At 38.7% G+C, this 16,512-nt stretch overlaps 1 protein-coding gene across 8 annotated transcripts in view; it reads left to right on the forward strand.

Moving 5' to 3' along the window:
• The window catches only part of ZNF385B (zinc finger protein 385B), a 125,982-nt gene that overhangs the window by 76,566 nt on the left and 32,904 nt on the right, over nucleotides 1-16,512 (forward strand). For 7 of the 8 annotated variants that reach the window (XM_054173989.1, XM_054174004.1, XM_054173976.1 and 4 more), the window contains one exon: nucleotides 15,466-15,576. In XM_054173989.1, the coding sequence (XP_054029964.1) occupies nucleotides 15,466-15,576 (111 nt within the window). Of the gene's footprint in view, nucleotides 1-13,195; nucleotides 13,215-15,465; nucleotides 15,577-16,512 lie in introns of those variants that run through there. The other variant, XM_054173993.1, reaches the window with a different exon arrangement.

Below are 16,512 nucleotides of genomic sequence, written 5' to 3' on the forward strand. Positions count from 1 at the left end.
ATTCAGCCACTTAATGCCCTGCTGCAATGCCAAAGTATGCTCTGGAGCCCAGGACTGCACACAAGTGGAACAAATTGCAGATGCAGCCAACTGGATGCTGCCAAGTTCTTATCTATGGTCCCCTGTATTTAAGCATTCTGTCCATGTGCTCTGATTTCCTCTTTCATGAAGTGCTTGGAGGGAAGTGACTTGCTTTGCTGTGCTCTCTCTGAAACCCTCTGCTCCAGTGAGCAGGTGAAGTTTTGTAAGAACTATACACTAGTTAACAGCATAGGAAGGAAATCTAAGCAATTGACATAAGAAGAAGAGGTGTTTTGTGGGGCAGATCATATTTCATTTGGGGTTTTCTTGTTGGGAGTGGTGGGGTATGTTTTGGGGGGTTTTGTTGTGGGTTTTGTGTTGGGGTGGTTTTTTTTTGTTTGGTTTGGTTTAGGAGTTTGGTTTTTTGTTACTGAAGAAAGGGCAACAATTTTTTTCTTATGGACATTTTAAACTCTTTTTATAGTCAAGGCACTTTATGTTTGCTTTCCATTCCTGCATTGAACACTTTGAAACATTCCTATTTCACTTTTAGTTATTATGGATAAAATAGTTGGTGTTTTCTGAATCATAGCAGAATCATCCAGACTACATGAGGAATCAGCCTGTTACCTTTTATAAATGGAATAAAAGAGAATAATAGTTAGTGGTTTTTTTCCCCAGATACTTAGAGATGAGGAAAGCAGAGGTTCAGGTATCACATAGCAAAGCACAAATAGGGCCAGCACAGACCTCTGCTCTGTGACTAGTCTTTGATTTCTTCTCTGACTCTTTCCTCTCACGGTACCTGGTTACAGAGCCCTTCTTCTTTTCAGTCTCCTGTAATCCCTTATTTTTGTGTGTGTCCATACATTTTTCACACCAATCCAGGAATTCCTTCTTGTCTTTCTATGGCTTTGATGTAACACCAGGAGAGACCTCTTTCAACTGTGGTAGCAGTTTTTGGAAAATACTTCTTAGACTTTGGAGGCCCTGAAAATTGCTCAAGGTGGTATATTTTTCCCACAAAACACTTGAGCCATTTCACCTGAAGCTTTCAAAAAAGATTGAGCTTGAAGCAAACACCTGGTAAGATGCATGGAGCTCAATATGGGGGGGAAGGAGGGGAGAAGGGTATTTGTGTGGTTTTTTTTAAATGCTGCCAAAAGCAGGGAGTTGTCAATCAGTCTTTGACAGCTTTTACAATTTGTGATAGTTTAACATAAAGATGCAGCTCCTTAGTTCCTGTCAGAAATCTCTTCAAAGACCAACTCTTTGTTAAATTAGTAAGCCTAAATAAGTATTTTTCTTCCTGGTTTCTAGTCTTTAATTCATATTATTCTCAGGAAGGAAGGAAAACAGAGAGGCTGGCTTTCAGGGAGAATCTCTTCAAACATTAATTATTGTTTAGTTGATAAGATGGTGTTGGGCGATAGGTGGACTTGATGATCTCGAAGGTCTTTTCCAGTCTGGTCTGGTCTATTCTATTCTTTCAAGTTTCCTGTTGCTTTGTATTTTCTTTAAGAAGAACTGGATGCATTATCTTCCTTCTCTCAGTTCAGGTCATCGCCCAGATAGGAAACCTTGTCTCTAAGAAGAAAATACATTGACATGCACTGGTGAGAAACAAAAGTCACCAGGTGTGGAAGCCTTTGCCTCTTGATATACAGGAGTTCAGTATCCACACTCCTGAAAACTGGATCCTAAATTGCTGCAATACGTCTGTTATTGTGCATATGACTAGTTAGGTCATCAGCCTAATTCTTTCATAGAAATACAGTTTCTGCATACAAATCCTACCATTTGCTGAGTTGTATGCAGGAAATACATTCCTTGGCTATGTGTTTAATCTGTTTTTACAGAGAGCTTGGAGTTAGTCTCCAACATGTCAGCAGTATTTATTTCTTTTACTGATCAGCATAGGGCAAAGCTAAGAAGCCTTCATCTTCATAGAATTGCTTTCTTAACAGTTTAGTAATATGTTCATGACACAAGGAAACTGGGTGAAGGGATAGAACCATAAATATTTTAGGCATTAGACTGATGAAGAATGTTTTGCAAATAGATTGTGAGCAAAATGTCTCCCCTCAAAGCCTGCAGTTGTAAAATCATAGTTTAAGGCACATGAGACACATATTGCACTACTGTGCTTCTGACGGTTTTTCTAGTTTCTAACGAGGTCTTGTCCTGAGCCAAATTTCAGAGCACCATTAGAGAAATTTTATTCTCCATGTGTCTGATGAGTAAGGCTGATCTCAAGATCTGTGTCTTTCAAACTGTCTTCACTATGTTCCGTCTGTCTGGTCTCACAGTTAACATGAGGGAAAGAGAATTGCATTTCTTGCTTGTGCATTTATTAGGAGAGACAGTTTTCTATTTTGCTTTGTCTCATTTGCTTAGATTTAAAGAAAACAAAACAAAACAATGATAAAACCCAGAACTACACTGCAAAACCAGAAGGCTTCAATGCTACATTACGTTTTAGGACAGGTGTAATTAGAACTGGAATATTCCTTTAGACATTCATATCTGAATGCAACACTTTTTAATCAGAAGCTTTTTAAAAAACAACAACCAACCAACCCAAACCCAGACTAGAAACATCATTATTGGGTTTTAAATGTAAAGAGCCTGTTATTCCTTACATACTGTGGATGACAACTGTCAGCTAGGATAGTTTTACATTTCTGGTTCTGATTTGCTTCTTGTACATATTTATATTCAAATGTATATGTACACATATAATTTATCTTCTTTTTAGATTTTTATTTTCAATGAGTGAAAGGTAATGACACTAAGTCATTTCAGAAGGCTACGTTTCTTTTATCTTTATTCTTTCCTGTTCACAGAATTAATCAAGGCCCTGAAATTTGTCCTTAACCTCTCTTTGCACAGTTCAGAGGTATAGTGGAAATTCAAATCTGCTTAATGTGATACCATTCATCTTTGTAATATTGGTGTTCTGGAACATTCTGGGAGCAAGACAACTGTCAGTAAAACTTAGAGCTGACCCTCAAGAAGAAAAGGTTCATATCTAGGGACTGTCTCAAGGATGAAAGCAAACTTTGGAATCCGGTTTACCCTATGTGTTATTTCAGCTGCTTTTCTGCTTACAAATCCTAGACTTGAGGGGTTTGGCAGGTTTCTACTGAAATTTAGTTTTTCATGTTATTTTACCTATTCATATTATTTGACTCTCAGGTGGTAATAGGTAATGTTACAAGAATAGCTTTGTTCTCAGATTATGTAATTGGTTTGATTTTCAGCAAGCTTCAAACTGTAGTATGTTTTTATTTTTGCTGTATCTGGAGGCAAGATGATGTTTTTTGGTAGTGCTTTTTGTTCAGCTGAACACAGCAGAGTGTTCTGAATAGTACCAGTCTTAAATAGCAGTTAGGTAGCATCTTCCATCAGGTAATTTTGAAGAGTTGTAAACATGTTATTTAGGCCTTTTAGCCTTTTTGTGAGATCGCAAATATTTTAATCCCCATTTTACAAATTAATAACGTAAGGCTTGAGCAAAGTGGCTCATATATATTTGAATTTGTGAGACACAAAGCCACAGAGAGAAGGGAAATTGTTATATTCCTTGAGTATTAGTTTAACTATTGGATTTGTATTTCACTTTGCTCTTTTCCTCAAGTTTGGTCTGTCATGGTCCTAAAAACTCATCTCATCTCACAGATATTAAGTCATGTGTTATGTGTACCAACTTTTGCGAAGGGATAGGCAAGGAGAAAGAGGTGGTGGAGTGGACCTCGATGTTAGGGAAACATATGAAACTGCAAATTAATAAAGGTGATGATAGGGTTGAGTCCTTACGGGTAACAATCACGAATAAGGCCAGCAAGAGTGATATCATGGTGGGAATCTGTTGTAGACCACCAGGATGAAGTGGTAGATGAAATTTTTTATAAGCAGTTGAGAGAGGTTTCACAATCGCTGCTTCCCCTTGTTCGCTTGGGTGACTTCAACTTCCCGGATGTCTGCTGGAAATACAATACAGCAGGGAGACAACTGTCCTGGAGGTTCCTGGAGTGTGTGGAGGATAACTTCCTGACACAACCGGTGAGGGAGCCAACCAGATGCACTCCTGGACCTGCTTCTTGTGAACAGGGAAGAACCTGGGGGGGGAAGTAAAACTTTGAGAGCATCATGACAGGATTGAATTCTCTATCCTTGGGGGAACAAGGAGAGGGGTTAGTAAAACTTCCACCTTGAACTTCCATAGGGCAAACTTTGGCCTATTCAGGAGACTGATTGACAAAGTCCCTTGGGAGGCCACCCTGAAGGATATAGGAGTCCAGGAAGGCTGGACATACTTCAGGAGGGAAGTCTGAAAGGCTCAGGAGCAGGCTGTCCCTGTGTGCCAAAAAACAAGTTAGTGGGGAAGGTGTCCAGCCTGGCTTAATAGGAACCTTTGGTTGGACCTCAAGAACAAAAGGAGAGTCTATGGCCTTTGGAAGAGGGGACAGGTCTCTCATCAGGACTAGAAAGATGTAGTAAAGCTATGCAGGGATGAAATTAGGAGATCCAAAGCCCAGCTAGAGCTCAACCTAGCTACAGCCATTCAGGATAATAAAAAATGTTTCATTAACAACAAAAGGAAGACTAGGGAGAATGTCCATCCTTTGTTGGATGCAGGGGGAAACATAGTAACTAAGGGTGAGGAGAAGGCTGAGGTGCTCAGTGCCTACTTTGCCTTCGTCTTTAGCAGTGGATCCAGCAGTTCCCTGCTACCCAGCCTCATGAACTAGGAGTCAGGGAGGGGAGTCAGAATGAGGTCATCACAATAAAGGAGGAAGTAGTCAGTGACCTGCTATGCTGCTTAGATGCACACTGATCTATGGGGCTGGATGGGCTACACCCAAGGGTGCTGAGGGAGTTGGCCAGATGTGCTCACCAAGGCACTGTCCATTATTTATCTGAAGTCCTGGCTAACTGGGGAGGTCCCAATGCAGTGGAGGGTAGCAAAAGTAACACCCATCACAAGAAAGGAGGATCCAGGAAACTAGACCTGTCAGTCTGGCCTCAGTACCAGGGAAGGTCATGGAGCAGATCACCATTATGTGCCATATAAAGAACGCCATGGGGATCAGGCCTAGTCAGCACGGGTTTATGAGGGACAGTTCCTGCCTGACCAGCCTGATCTCCTTATATGACAGGATGTCCTGACTGTTGGATGAGGGAAAGGCTGTGGATATTGTCTACCTAGACTTCTGAAAAGCCTTTGACACCATTTCCCACATAATTCATGTGGACAAACTGTCTGCTTGTGGCTTGGATGAGCACACATGCTGCTGGATAAAGCACTGGCTGGGCGAATGGGCCCAAAGAATGGTGGTCAATGGAGTTAAATCCAGCTGGTGGCTGGTCACAACTAGTGTTCCTCAGGACTCAGTGTTGGGACCACTTCTGTTTAAGATCTTTATTGATGACCTTGATGAAGGCATAGTGTGTCATCAGTAAGTTTGCAGATGACACTGAGTTAGGTGGCAATGCTGATCTGCACCAGGGTAGGGAGGCTCTACAGGGGGACTTGGATATACTGGATCTATGGGCCAATGTTAATGGGATGAGCTTCAACAAGGCCAAATGCCAGGTCCTGCACTTGGGTCACAACAACCCCAAACAACGCTACAGGCTTGGGGAAGTGTGGCTGGAAGGCTGTCTGGCAGAAAGGGACCTGGGGGTTCTAATTGACAAGCAGTTGAATATGAGCAAGCAGTGTGCCCAGGTGTCTAGGAAAGCCAATGGCACCCTGGCTTGTATTAGAAATGCTCTGTCCAGCAGGAGTAGGGAGGTGATTGTCCTCTTGTACTCTGCTCTGGTGAGGCCACACCTCGAGTATTGTGTCCAGTTTTGGGCACCTCAATACAGGAGAGATGTGGAGATGCTGGAGCCAGTGCAGAGGAGGGCAATGAAGCTGGTGAAGGGCCTGGAAAATAAGTCATATGAGGAACAACTGAAGGAGCTGGGGCTGTTTAGTTTGGAAAAGAGGGGGGGACCTCATCGCTCCTTACAACCATCTGAAAGGGCATTGTGGAGAGGCTGGTGCTGGTCTCTTCCCAAAGGTAATTAGTGATAGAACAAAAGTGGATGGCCTCAAGCTACAACTGGGACATTAGGGGGGTAAAAAAAGAGTGGTCAGGCATTGGAATGTGCTGCCCAGGGAGGTGGTTGAGTCACCAACCCTGCGTGTGTTTAAAGGTAGATTGATGTGATGCTTGAGGATATGGTTTAGGGGGTGAACTTTGCAGAGTAGGGTTACCTGTTGGTCTTGGTGATCCTCAGGGTCTTTTCTAACCGGAATGTTTCTGTAATTCTATGATTCTGTTATGTTAGAGTAGTAATCTGGATGGATTAAAAGAGAAGCTACTGATTGCTTAAAGCTGTTTCAATTTAGTAGTGTGAAAAACCAAACAAGCAAAAAAACCCCAAACAACCAACTCAGATACTTTATTTTTTCTTCATTTCCCACATACCTGGGGGAGGAATTCTCTTTTATCCCAAAGTACTTTCAGCAGCTTTCTGTTTCTTTATTTTACCTACAAAAATATCCAGACTTGTCTGGAGCAGAAAATTTGACATTTTTTCAGCCACAGAGGTTAAATCCATTGTTGGTGTTCACATTGCAAGCACAATACTTTTATGTATTTATATCCTCACTTGAGAATAAGCTTTATAAGAAACTAAGACTAGATTCAGAATGGGTCCTTTAATTTATTTATTTACTGTGATGGCTCACCAATTCGTTCTTTCTTTGGGTTAAATATTTCTACAGGAATCAAATATTAATTTTTAATAAATCTTTTATGCAACAATTTCTAAACCAGAAATTTTAGCAGAACACTTTTTCTAAGGCTTTTCTAATTATGATTTACTAAACCAGAAACAATTTCCAGCATGAAATAAATATATCCATGGATAAAGGGAAGGAAAGGCAGAGGAAATTTTTTCAGCGGTGAAAAAATTATAGTAAAAAATAATTAAAAGTTGTTTTCTCAAATTCTAATTTGATCTCTCAGCTTAATCATATCACATTATTGAGGGAGAAAAGAAGGGTAGGAAGACATTATAGTTACTTACCTTTTTGCCATCAGTTTCACATTATTGAGGGAGAAAAGAAGGGTAGGAAGACATTATAGTTACCTTTTTGCCATCAGTTTCTTGATTTAAGCCAGAGAATTACAAAGACAGAAGAGGACAGAAGAACAAAAGGTTAGCAAATCCCTGGTTTTTATTTCAGTTGGACAGTACAGAATGTTTTTCAGTCTGGACTTGGTTTAGGAGAAACAAAGCTCTTCTAGTCCAGAAGGCTGGGATTCATCCTTGGCCTGCTTTGCTTGGTCTAACAAAGTCTTGCAAATTACACTTTCTAAGTTAAAATTCTACTGAAAGCAGTGTCTGCTTCAACATAAGACTACTGTTGGGTGCTGTTTCAGCCAGCTTCCTCTCCTAGGCTGGGTCAGAACACATCCAAAGATAGAGAAGGACATGCGATGGTGAACTTATTTGTGCTGGCACACAAGATGGGTAAATGGGCATATCAGTCAAGAATTACACTGTGTTTCCCAACCTAATGCTGAGGAAATAATATTAATTCAATTCTTGTAAAAAAAAAAAAAAAAAAAAAAAGGGATGTAATTAAGTAGGTAAAGACAAAGCATATCATTCTTTTATTTCCAGTGTTTCAATGGCATATTCAGAATCTGAAAAGGAGTCCAAAATTCAAGGTTTTTATAAATGAGAGGCTTAATGAACTTGATTTCTCAGGGAGAAGGTTAAGAGCTGATCTGAATGCAGAGTATGGCTGCCTGGATTAGGGTAACATTTAGTAGAGAAACACAACTAGATTGTGTGGTTTATAACAGACATGGTAAGCATTGCTTCCCTAACAATGTAAATTAACTTAGCTGGAAATTTTAGGTCAAGCTGTTGAGAGTTTTTCCCCCAAAATTTAGGGTCTGTTTGCAGACTATCAGACTTCATAACAGGAAAGGCCAAAACTCTCCACTGAATGAAACTGTTGTGAATTTTTCAGGAAATCAAATCTAATGGCTCCTTCCAACCTAAAACAAATCTGTAAATTGCTGCAGATATTGCTTTCAGTCTTCTGTGTGATTGTGAGTAAAGTCACACAGTGAGAATAATTCTGTATTTTCCCATCTAAGCTGTACTTTAAAAGGGGGAATGCACAAGAGGGTAGCATACCCAGTGGCTCTGCATTATGCCACAGGACTGGATATAAAAAAGTAGGGAGGGAAGCCTTATTGCCCATGACCAAATACAGAAAATTTGTCTCCTAAATCCAGAACTCCAGCCCTGCAACTCTGCTAACAGAATTCATGTGGAATTTGCAAAAGTAAAATTAGCTGAAACTTAATCTGTAAAAGAAAAATGGAGAAGCTGATTTGTTAATATTTCACTTTTTTTAAGGTTGTTCCTACCTCTGGATGCCCTTTTAGTTGTCATGTACTAAAAATGAAGTAGAATGTGAACTCCAAAGATGCCTCTTTCCTTTTTAATTTTTCAAGTACTCACTGTTATTTTAACAACTCTTCATGCATAGCTTCAATATCTGACGTGTTGGCAAGTGAATTACAGTGAAATTTGTGTTTCATTTTAAAATACCTTCAGGCTGATTTTGCTGACTACTAGTAGTGTGTGGAGGTCACAGCTATCTCAGAGAGGCTGGAAGTTGCTGCCAGATTGATCAAGAAGATGAGACAAATGCAGCGAGAAGTTGCGTTCAGAGAGATTTGTCTTCAGAGTGCAGTGTTGTATTTTAGGATCCATGTGGAAGAGAAGGGAGATATTAGTCCCTCTGGTCTGAATTCTTAGTGGATGCTTATGACTTTCTGCACATCTACTCAGAATTAAAAAAAAAAAAAGAAGACATGGACTTGTTGCAGCTTTTCAGTGAGATTCACATTTCATGCTCTGTGCAAATGTGCATTAAGAGAGCCTTTTAAACAACAAAATGTGATTAAAGCGACCGTCAGACCACATGATTATGGTAAAAAACTCCATAAACGTATAAATTATTCTTTCTATTCTGATTAAACATTTGCACATTTGGTCTCCCCTGTTGGTTATTGGCCATTTACATCAGCTAGTTTTTTTTCAAACCCCAACATGTTGAGAAGAGCCTAAAGCTAGAGGTGTGGGGAGGTGGTGTTTATAGAACAGCAGGCTCAGCATACAGGAACACATCTCTGTGGGGACACGCTCTATGCTAGTCAAGAAAGCACAATATTGAGGGAGTATTGACAGGCATTCCCACCAAAAAAACAATAAAAAATCTTATCATTTAGGTTGGAAAAGACCATTAAGGTCACAGAGTCCAACTGTAAACCTGACACTTCTAAGTTCACCTTGTTCCTAAGAACCACATCTACATGCCTTTTTAAAATACTTCTGAGGAGCATGACTCAAAACACTCAAACACTGAGCAGCCAGTTCCAATGCATGACAACCCTTTCACTGAAGAAATTTTTCCTAATATTCAACCTAAACCTCTCCTGACACAATTTGGGGCCATTTTCTCTTGATGTTACTTGGAAGAAGAGACTGCTTCCCACCTAACTACAACCTTATTATTCAGGTAGAACTGACTCAGGTGTTCCTGGTGATGCAAAATGAGCAAAGAATTGTATAACAGTATAGCATTGATTTGAACAGTAAATTCCATTTAGCATTAACCAAATGAGAAATATGTTCCGTATGGGACAAAAGCAACACAAATGTGGAAAGAACAGATTGTTGCTAGTTTGTATTGGCAAAGTGCGCCAAGTGTTGCATCACAATGTTAATGTTTCTGATTTTATGCTGGGCATTTTAAATATGTGCTCTGTTGAGTACGTGTATTTACTTCTGCCACTCTTTTAGTCATCATAATATGTACAGTTATGGTAGGAGGCTGTGTACGTATGGCAGAATTTGTGATAAACTTCAGCATATGGTCATTCTCCACAGTGGCAGCGTGCTCAGCTTTCCTGACAACTGGAACTCAAATGCAGGAGGAGTTCATGCAGGCCTTGTCATCTAAAAGGATGTTGAAAAGATCTAATCTACAGCATGTTTGTTGCTGTTCACCTTCCTACCCTGTCATCATCATAATGTTACACAAATAAGGAGAGCTTCGTTTAGATGCTACTCTGACACTGGTAACTTATATGTCCCTTTGATTGCCAGAGGGAAACAGTGGCTTATATTTTCAGTTCATTCCACATATGGTTTAAATTTTGCCTTATCTAAATGAAAGAACACAGTATGCAGTAGAGCCACTCGTAGTGTTTTTTCAGAAGCCTCTTAATGCTCTGTGGTTAAGTGATACTCGGTTAAATCTCTTATACCCACTTAGCAATATTCTAGTTACAAATGCTCATCTAGCAGTCAACTCTAGAATTGAACCAAGAGTTACATTATTATGAGAAGTATCTGAACCAAGGACATACATTCCCAGTAACAGTTTTAAACCTTTTTCAGATGTAAGGTTATGCTGCTGTTAGGAGAAAAAGAGCTTTTGGATGTAGGTTTTTGTTTGGAGTGGTAGCAATAGCACGTGTGACACTTCCTTAACATATTTCAATAGATAAGCAGATCAAGAAGAGAATGAAAGCTTAGAAATTGGGTCGTTAGGTAGAGGACGCAAATGTAAATCAGTGCACTAGCCCTAGCTCAGATGTGTAACCAGTAATATAGTCCCAGATACTATGCAAGTACCAGAAGCTTCAACCCAGGTAAGCATCTGGATTTATCCAAGTTTTTAAACTGGAGATTGCAGCTGATCAAAACCTAGTACCAAATATCCTGGATTTCCAGCATCACAGAAAAACTCCAGCTTTTGCAGTGTAGTGTCACCTCATTTAAACAAAAGGCTTAGATTTGATACCTAACCTTTCTGTTTGCAACAGCTTACCTCTTGACAGGATCCGTGCAATTTATTTAAGGCTCACAATTTGATGTTTGTACTGTCTGCTGTGTGTAAAGGGATCTTGTAAATTAACCAGTACTCCAGTTTCACTGAAGGAGTTCTCCTGATGCTTTTGCTTTTGGGGCTTTGGTGGCTTTAGTTTGGTTTGGTTTTAATTTCCTCCTTAGGCCTGTTTTGATGTCTGGTAGTAGTCTGGTTCAGATCTCAGAAGGTCCCAGAAGAATCTGTAGTACCATGACATGGGCCTGTAGAGTTTTGGTAGAAAGAATTGCAAGAGAATTCAAGGATGAAATTGTTGGATTACTGATGATAATGTGTAACAGCTCATATAAAACTGCTTTTGTACCTAAAGACTGAAAGGTATAAGATGTGATGCAAGTTTTTAAAACACATTCCATGGAGTACATAATCTTTCGGGTGACATATATTTGCCAGGCAGATGAATAGAAACCTCAATAAGAATAGTATAAGAGGATCCTGACATGCCAGAAAGATATTTGCAGATTGAGTGAGCTGAGAAAGTTTGCTAATGAAAGTTCACAAAGACAGAGAGTACAAAGAGTGACCCAAAGAAAGACCAGCACATTGTAAAAGACCTTAATGAGACTAAGCAGGCAGACATGCAGTTGGTGAAGTTCCATCTAGATAAATGCACACACAATGATTACATGTAGAAAGTAACGTGCTGAGAGTTGGCCATTAACAGCTGGCACTGAGATCTCAGCTTTATGTAATGATTCCATTACATCAGCTCAGAGTTCAGTACTGGTCCACCCTGAGTATTGTATGTGGCTCCTGTGGTTTCCATGCAAAGAATGGCTGAGCAAAAGTGAACTTGGGATGTGGTAGAGGTCTTAAAAAAATGAGTTGTATGGAGCTACATTTAAACAAAAATTATAGTTTCTTGTCAGAGCAGATTTATTAAACTCAGTGCACAATTAGTTCAAGGGGTGACTATGCAAGAGAATGTTGCTGGTGTTTACAAATACACAGAAAACAGCTGGCTGTGGAAAATTACTGGTGGAAAAAGACATGAACTTTGTAAAAATAGTTGGAGGAAATATGTGGCATTTGTGCTGATCCTGTTCTTCTAATAGGTAACTACAGATGTTTCTTCTGAGGGACAGAACAAAGGGCTGGATAGAGCTTCATTAGAGTTTAGCATTTCTTGTGTGTGCATTGCACTGTCTGTTGCTACATTTGGATTTTTTTACATGCTTTAAAAGTCATTGTTGCCAGTCTCACTGGTGACACAGAAATACTGTATGTATTCTTGTGTTTGCATGTTCTGAAATCAGACAATAGAAGTAGTAGTAGTAGATTACTGCTGAAATCTGTCCAGATTCTGTTAATCCTTGCTCACTTTGATAGTTTGGGTGGTTTTAAGGAGACCTGTTGCATAGAGATACCATTTTCACATTTGTTGGAAAACCATTTTTAAATGTAACTTTTTATTAACCCTTTTGAAATAGGAGAACAATGATAAAAGGTTGTTAAATTTAGTTGTCTACCAGAGCACTGTGAATTGTTGAATTCCTCCTGTATCATAAACAGCAGAGTGCAGGTTTTTATTTGCATTTATGGTAACTGTTAGCCTCTGTTATTATTTTTTTTTAATAGAACTGTTTTTCAAACACTGGTGCTCCTCACTGGGCAAAGCATGTTGCACCATTTCTGAATATATACCTCAACACATTACTCTCTCCCTCTTTCCTACTCCCTCCCTCCCTCCCTCCCTCCCTGAAATGAAGGGTATAACTTCGTGTAGTGATCTGAGATCAGTTTACCCTGCAGCATTCATCTTCTAAGTAGAGACACTATTTCATTTTTCCATCACGCTGTAATCCACTCTGGTTTCTGCTATATTTAAAACCCATTAATTGTTAATGTTGCACTTCTTGAATTCTAATGATGACCAGACTACAGGCGGGGCTCCTGTTTGGGAAGGATAATTTAACCATTCCCCTGGGGATCCTGAGTGGTACTTCGTAGAGGCAATGTGAGCTGTATTATTTGTGCAGATTTTATCCTTGTGCTGTTACATCTGTTTGAAACGGGGGCTTTGTGTGCAGTCTGCCTTGTATGGCTTTGAACGGCATTGCCCAGTGCTAGCGCTGTGGATGGTTATCTGGAATGCACCAAAGAATCATTGGTCGCTGCTGCTTTTTCCCTTTTTATTTTTTTAAACGGGACTTCAGCCTCCATTGGGTATTCTTGCTGTTCCTTTTCACAGTCTCAGATACTTCAAATGGTCGAGGTACTTTTCAGCATTACTCCTTTGTTCTGGATTACCTGATCTAAAAAATCAGTAGTTAAGATTGAAAAGCAAAACCTATCTTCTGTTTAAGGTAAAAAAAAAAAAAAAAAATCAAAACTGTTCCCTAGGGATATGGCAATCTTTTAATATATATCATAAATGTAATAATGCACGGTGACTGGCATACATCTATTATAAAACAGATGCTCAGAAACCATTTTGTCTGCAAGTAGAATTTTGATATTTCATGCAGAGCGATGCAATAAATGATACATGTTAGGAGCAGATTTTTATTGTCTGTTGTTACATTTTAAGCTTTTAAACTTTGGACTGTCACTCTGTTCTAGAAACACAGAAAACAGGAAATAAAGATATGTATTTTATGGGGGTTTTAGACTTTATCACATTCATTGTAACACTGTGGCATTTAATAATTCAATCATTCATTCTAGACAAGATGTTTTTAACTCTTGTAATTATATTACTATTGTGCCTCTGTAGCAATGAAATGCTGTATTTAATGGCAAAAACTGATAAAAATTACATTGTCTCTCCAGAAAATTTGTTAGCAATGGCATTTACAAATCATGCATATGGTTTAGAAGGAATGTAGCAAGAAGCCTATGTAGCCATAGTCCAAAAAAATTTTAAGTGTTTAATATTAGGTAATAGATTATCCAAGAATGTCTTTCTAGGCAGAAATGATGCAGTATGTTTTTTCCTGAATTTATTTATTTGCACATGTGCATATATCCAAAGAAAATACTTGTTAATGCAGGCTTCTCTGGAAACCTGAATGGGTACAAATATAAAATTACAGTCTTTATCCTCAGGTTTAGAAAGTCTGGAGGCAGCTAATTTACTGTTACAATTCTTAAACTAATGAATCTGTAAATTTTACTTTTCTCTTTTCTTTTTGTAAGTCACTTTAGTGTCAAAGTCGTGACATGTACCACCCAAGATTAAACAGATTTATTTGGTTTCTTCAGGTAGCACTGTAAAGTAGCAAAAATATCACAGTGACTGCAAAGCAAGCTTCACAAAAATATAGCAAATTGAACTTTTTTTCTCCTGAGCTGATTTAAAAACAAGGTTGGGAAGTGAGCACTTAATATTTTCTCACAGAGGCCATTTTTTGCCCTATCCTCCTAAGAATCCATTTCTGATCTTAAATAAGGATGGAGGACCATACATGCACAGATGCTCATGGGATAATTCAAGTTGAAAGGGATCTCAAATGTCATCCGGTCTAACCTACAGCTCAGAGCTGTGAGATCAGACCAGATATTCTCTTTTATTTGAACTAGAAAAATGTTCAGATCTTTTTGAGTTAGGAAATTAATTTTAATCTGTATCCATGACACATCAGGAAAAATTATGTATTATGCTTAATCGAGGCCTCAAGGCAGTAGCAGTTATAAACTGTTTCCTTAACATTCAGTGCCATTCCCCAGCTCCTGCAGTGTTAATAGCAGAACTCTGTACAATCTTGAGGGTATTCTAAACTGCTGACCAACAGGAGTCCTGGTATTTAGCAAAGATGGAGTTAGTTCCTGGTTTCTGAAAAACTCAGTCAAATGTAGGAGTAATATATACAGTGCTTCATTTATCTCACATTTTTCATAGTGATAAAATGTTTTCTTAAGTGTGGTTAACTTCAGTATCCTTTCCTCATGCAAACACTCTCTGTGCTCCTCTGCACTTAGCCTTCCCATGGGATCTGTCACTAATCCATTATGCACAAAGTTTGATGATTGTGACTTTTTTTCACAGGAATGGGTGTTTCTAATGGAATAGAACCAGCCTCTCACAAAGAGGTCCCTGGGACAGAATATTTACAAATAAGTGCTAATATATATCTCTGATCAGAAAAACAGAGAAAAACGGGAGTGATTTGTTAAGGGGAAAAAGTTGTTTCTTGTAATGCATCTGTTGAGTCAGCAGGTGATTGGGGAAGGCTGTCCAGGAGGCTTTTTGCAATTCAGATACAACAGTGGGGCCCTGCAGCACAGAGGATGTGCAGAGTTGGGGGAGATTGACAGCAACAATGGAGTTGCCCTTTCTTCATAAGCTCTGACATGTTACCAATTCCCTAACCTGTGTTAAATAGAACTATTATGAGGGCTGAAATTCTATTTCTTCCTGTTTATCTAAAAACAAAAGAAAAAGCTTCTAGTAGAAAATGCTATTTTTCATTTTCTTCTGTACTGTATTGCCCTGAAAAGTTGTAAATGGATTGTTTGTTCTCCAGATGGATCCTGTGCAAAAAGCAGTCATAAACCATACATTTGGAGTGTCTATTCCCCCAAAGAAGAAGCAAGTCATTTCCTGTAACGTCTGCCAGCTTCGATTTAACTCTGATGTAAGTATTGGCTGTTTTAATTTTTTTTTTTGACATTCAGTATAATTAATCAATTAATCTAAACCTTTTTTCCCCAAACAAATCATTCCAGTTCTGCCTGCAATCTTCTTAGCCTGATGAGCTGTTTTGTCTGCTTAGAGGTGGAAGCCCATAGAAGTATTTTGCTCTTTGGTTTTGTGAATGGATCTGGCACAGTATCATCCATTGACAAGATCCCATTTGACAGTCCAGTAACCTTCAAGACATGCTGCAAAAAAATTTTATTTGTTCTTTTTTTTTTTTAAGTAAAGGAGGGGAAGCAGACAGAAAAGCTTCCCTGTAAGTTCTCCATGTCACACTCACTCTTCTTTTGGCAATGTTAGGTTAGCAGTTGGACTTGATGACCTTAGAGGTCTTTTCCAACCCTTATGATTCTTCCAGGCAAAATATCTTTTTTCTGTTGTTCTTACATTCCAGCGGACAATATGTTTTCAGATTTCTTAATAAAGTCACTCTTCCTGTAACTTTCATTTAGAATAAATCTGCGTATTTACTTCTAGCTGTCTTTTGGAGTATGATAAATTTCAAGGAAACTATTTTCTGAGATGTAATTAAAAAATCACACATATTGCATAAAAGTACATTGACTAATATATTTTAAATATATATCAAATTAATGATTTTCCTTAAAATTAAAGACTTTAAAAAAACAAACCACTATGCTTAAGAAAATTATAACCTTTGACAATTCAAAAATATGTATGTGTTTTTGGAGACTAGTTGAGAGTGTCATTAAGCTAAGAAAAAAAAACACCTCAGATATTTTATCTCGAGTCTAAGAACAAATTCTTAAATGATGTGTTAATATTACATATTTTGCTGTTATATTTTCATTGTAAGACACCAGACACCGTTTGCAGACACCACCTGAAAGCCTTTGAGTACTTGGTTCTCCTA

The sequence above is a fragment of the Dryobates pubescens genome, chromosome 2 (genome assembly GCF_014839835.1).
Source record: "Dryobates pubescens isolate bDryPub1 chromosome 2, bDryPub1.pri, whole genome shotgun sequence".
NCBI classification, from domain to species: domain Eukaryota; kingdom Metazoa; phylum Chordata; class Aves; order Piciformes; family Picidae; genus Dryobates; species Dryobates pubescens.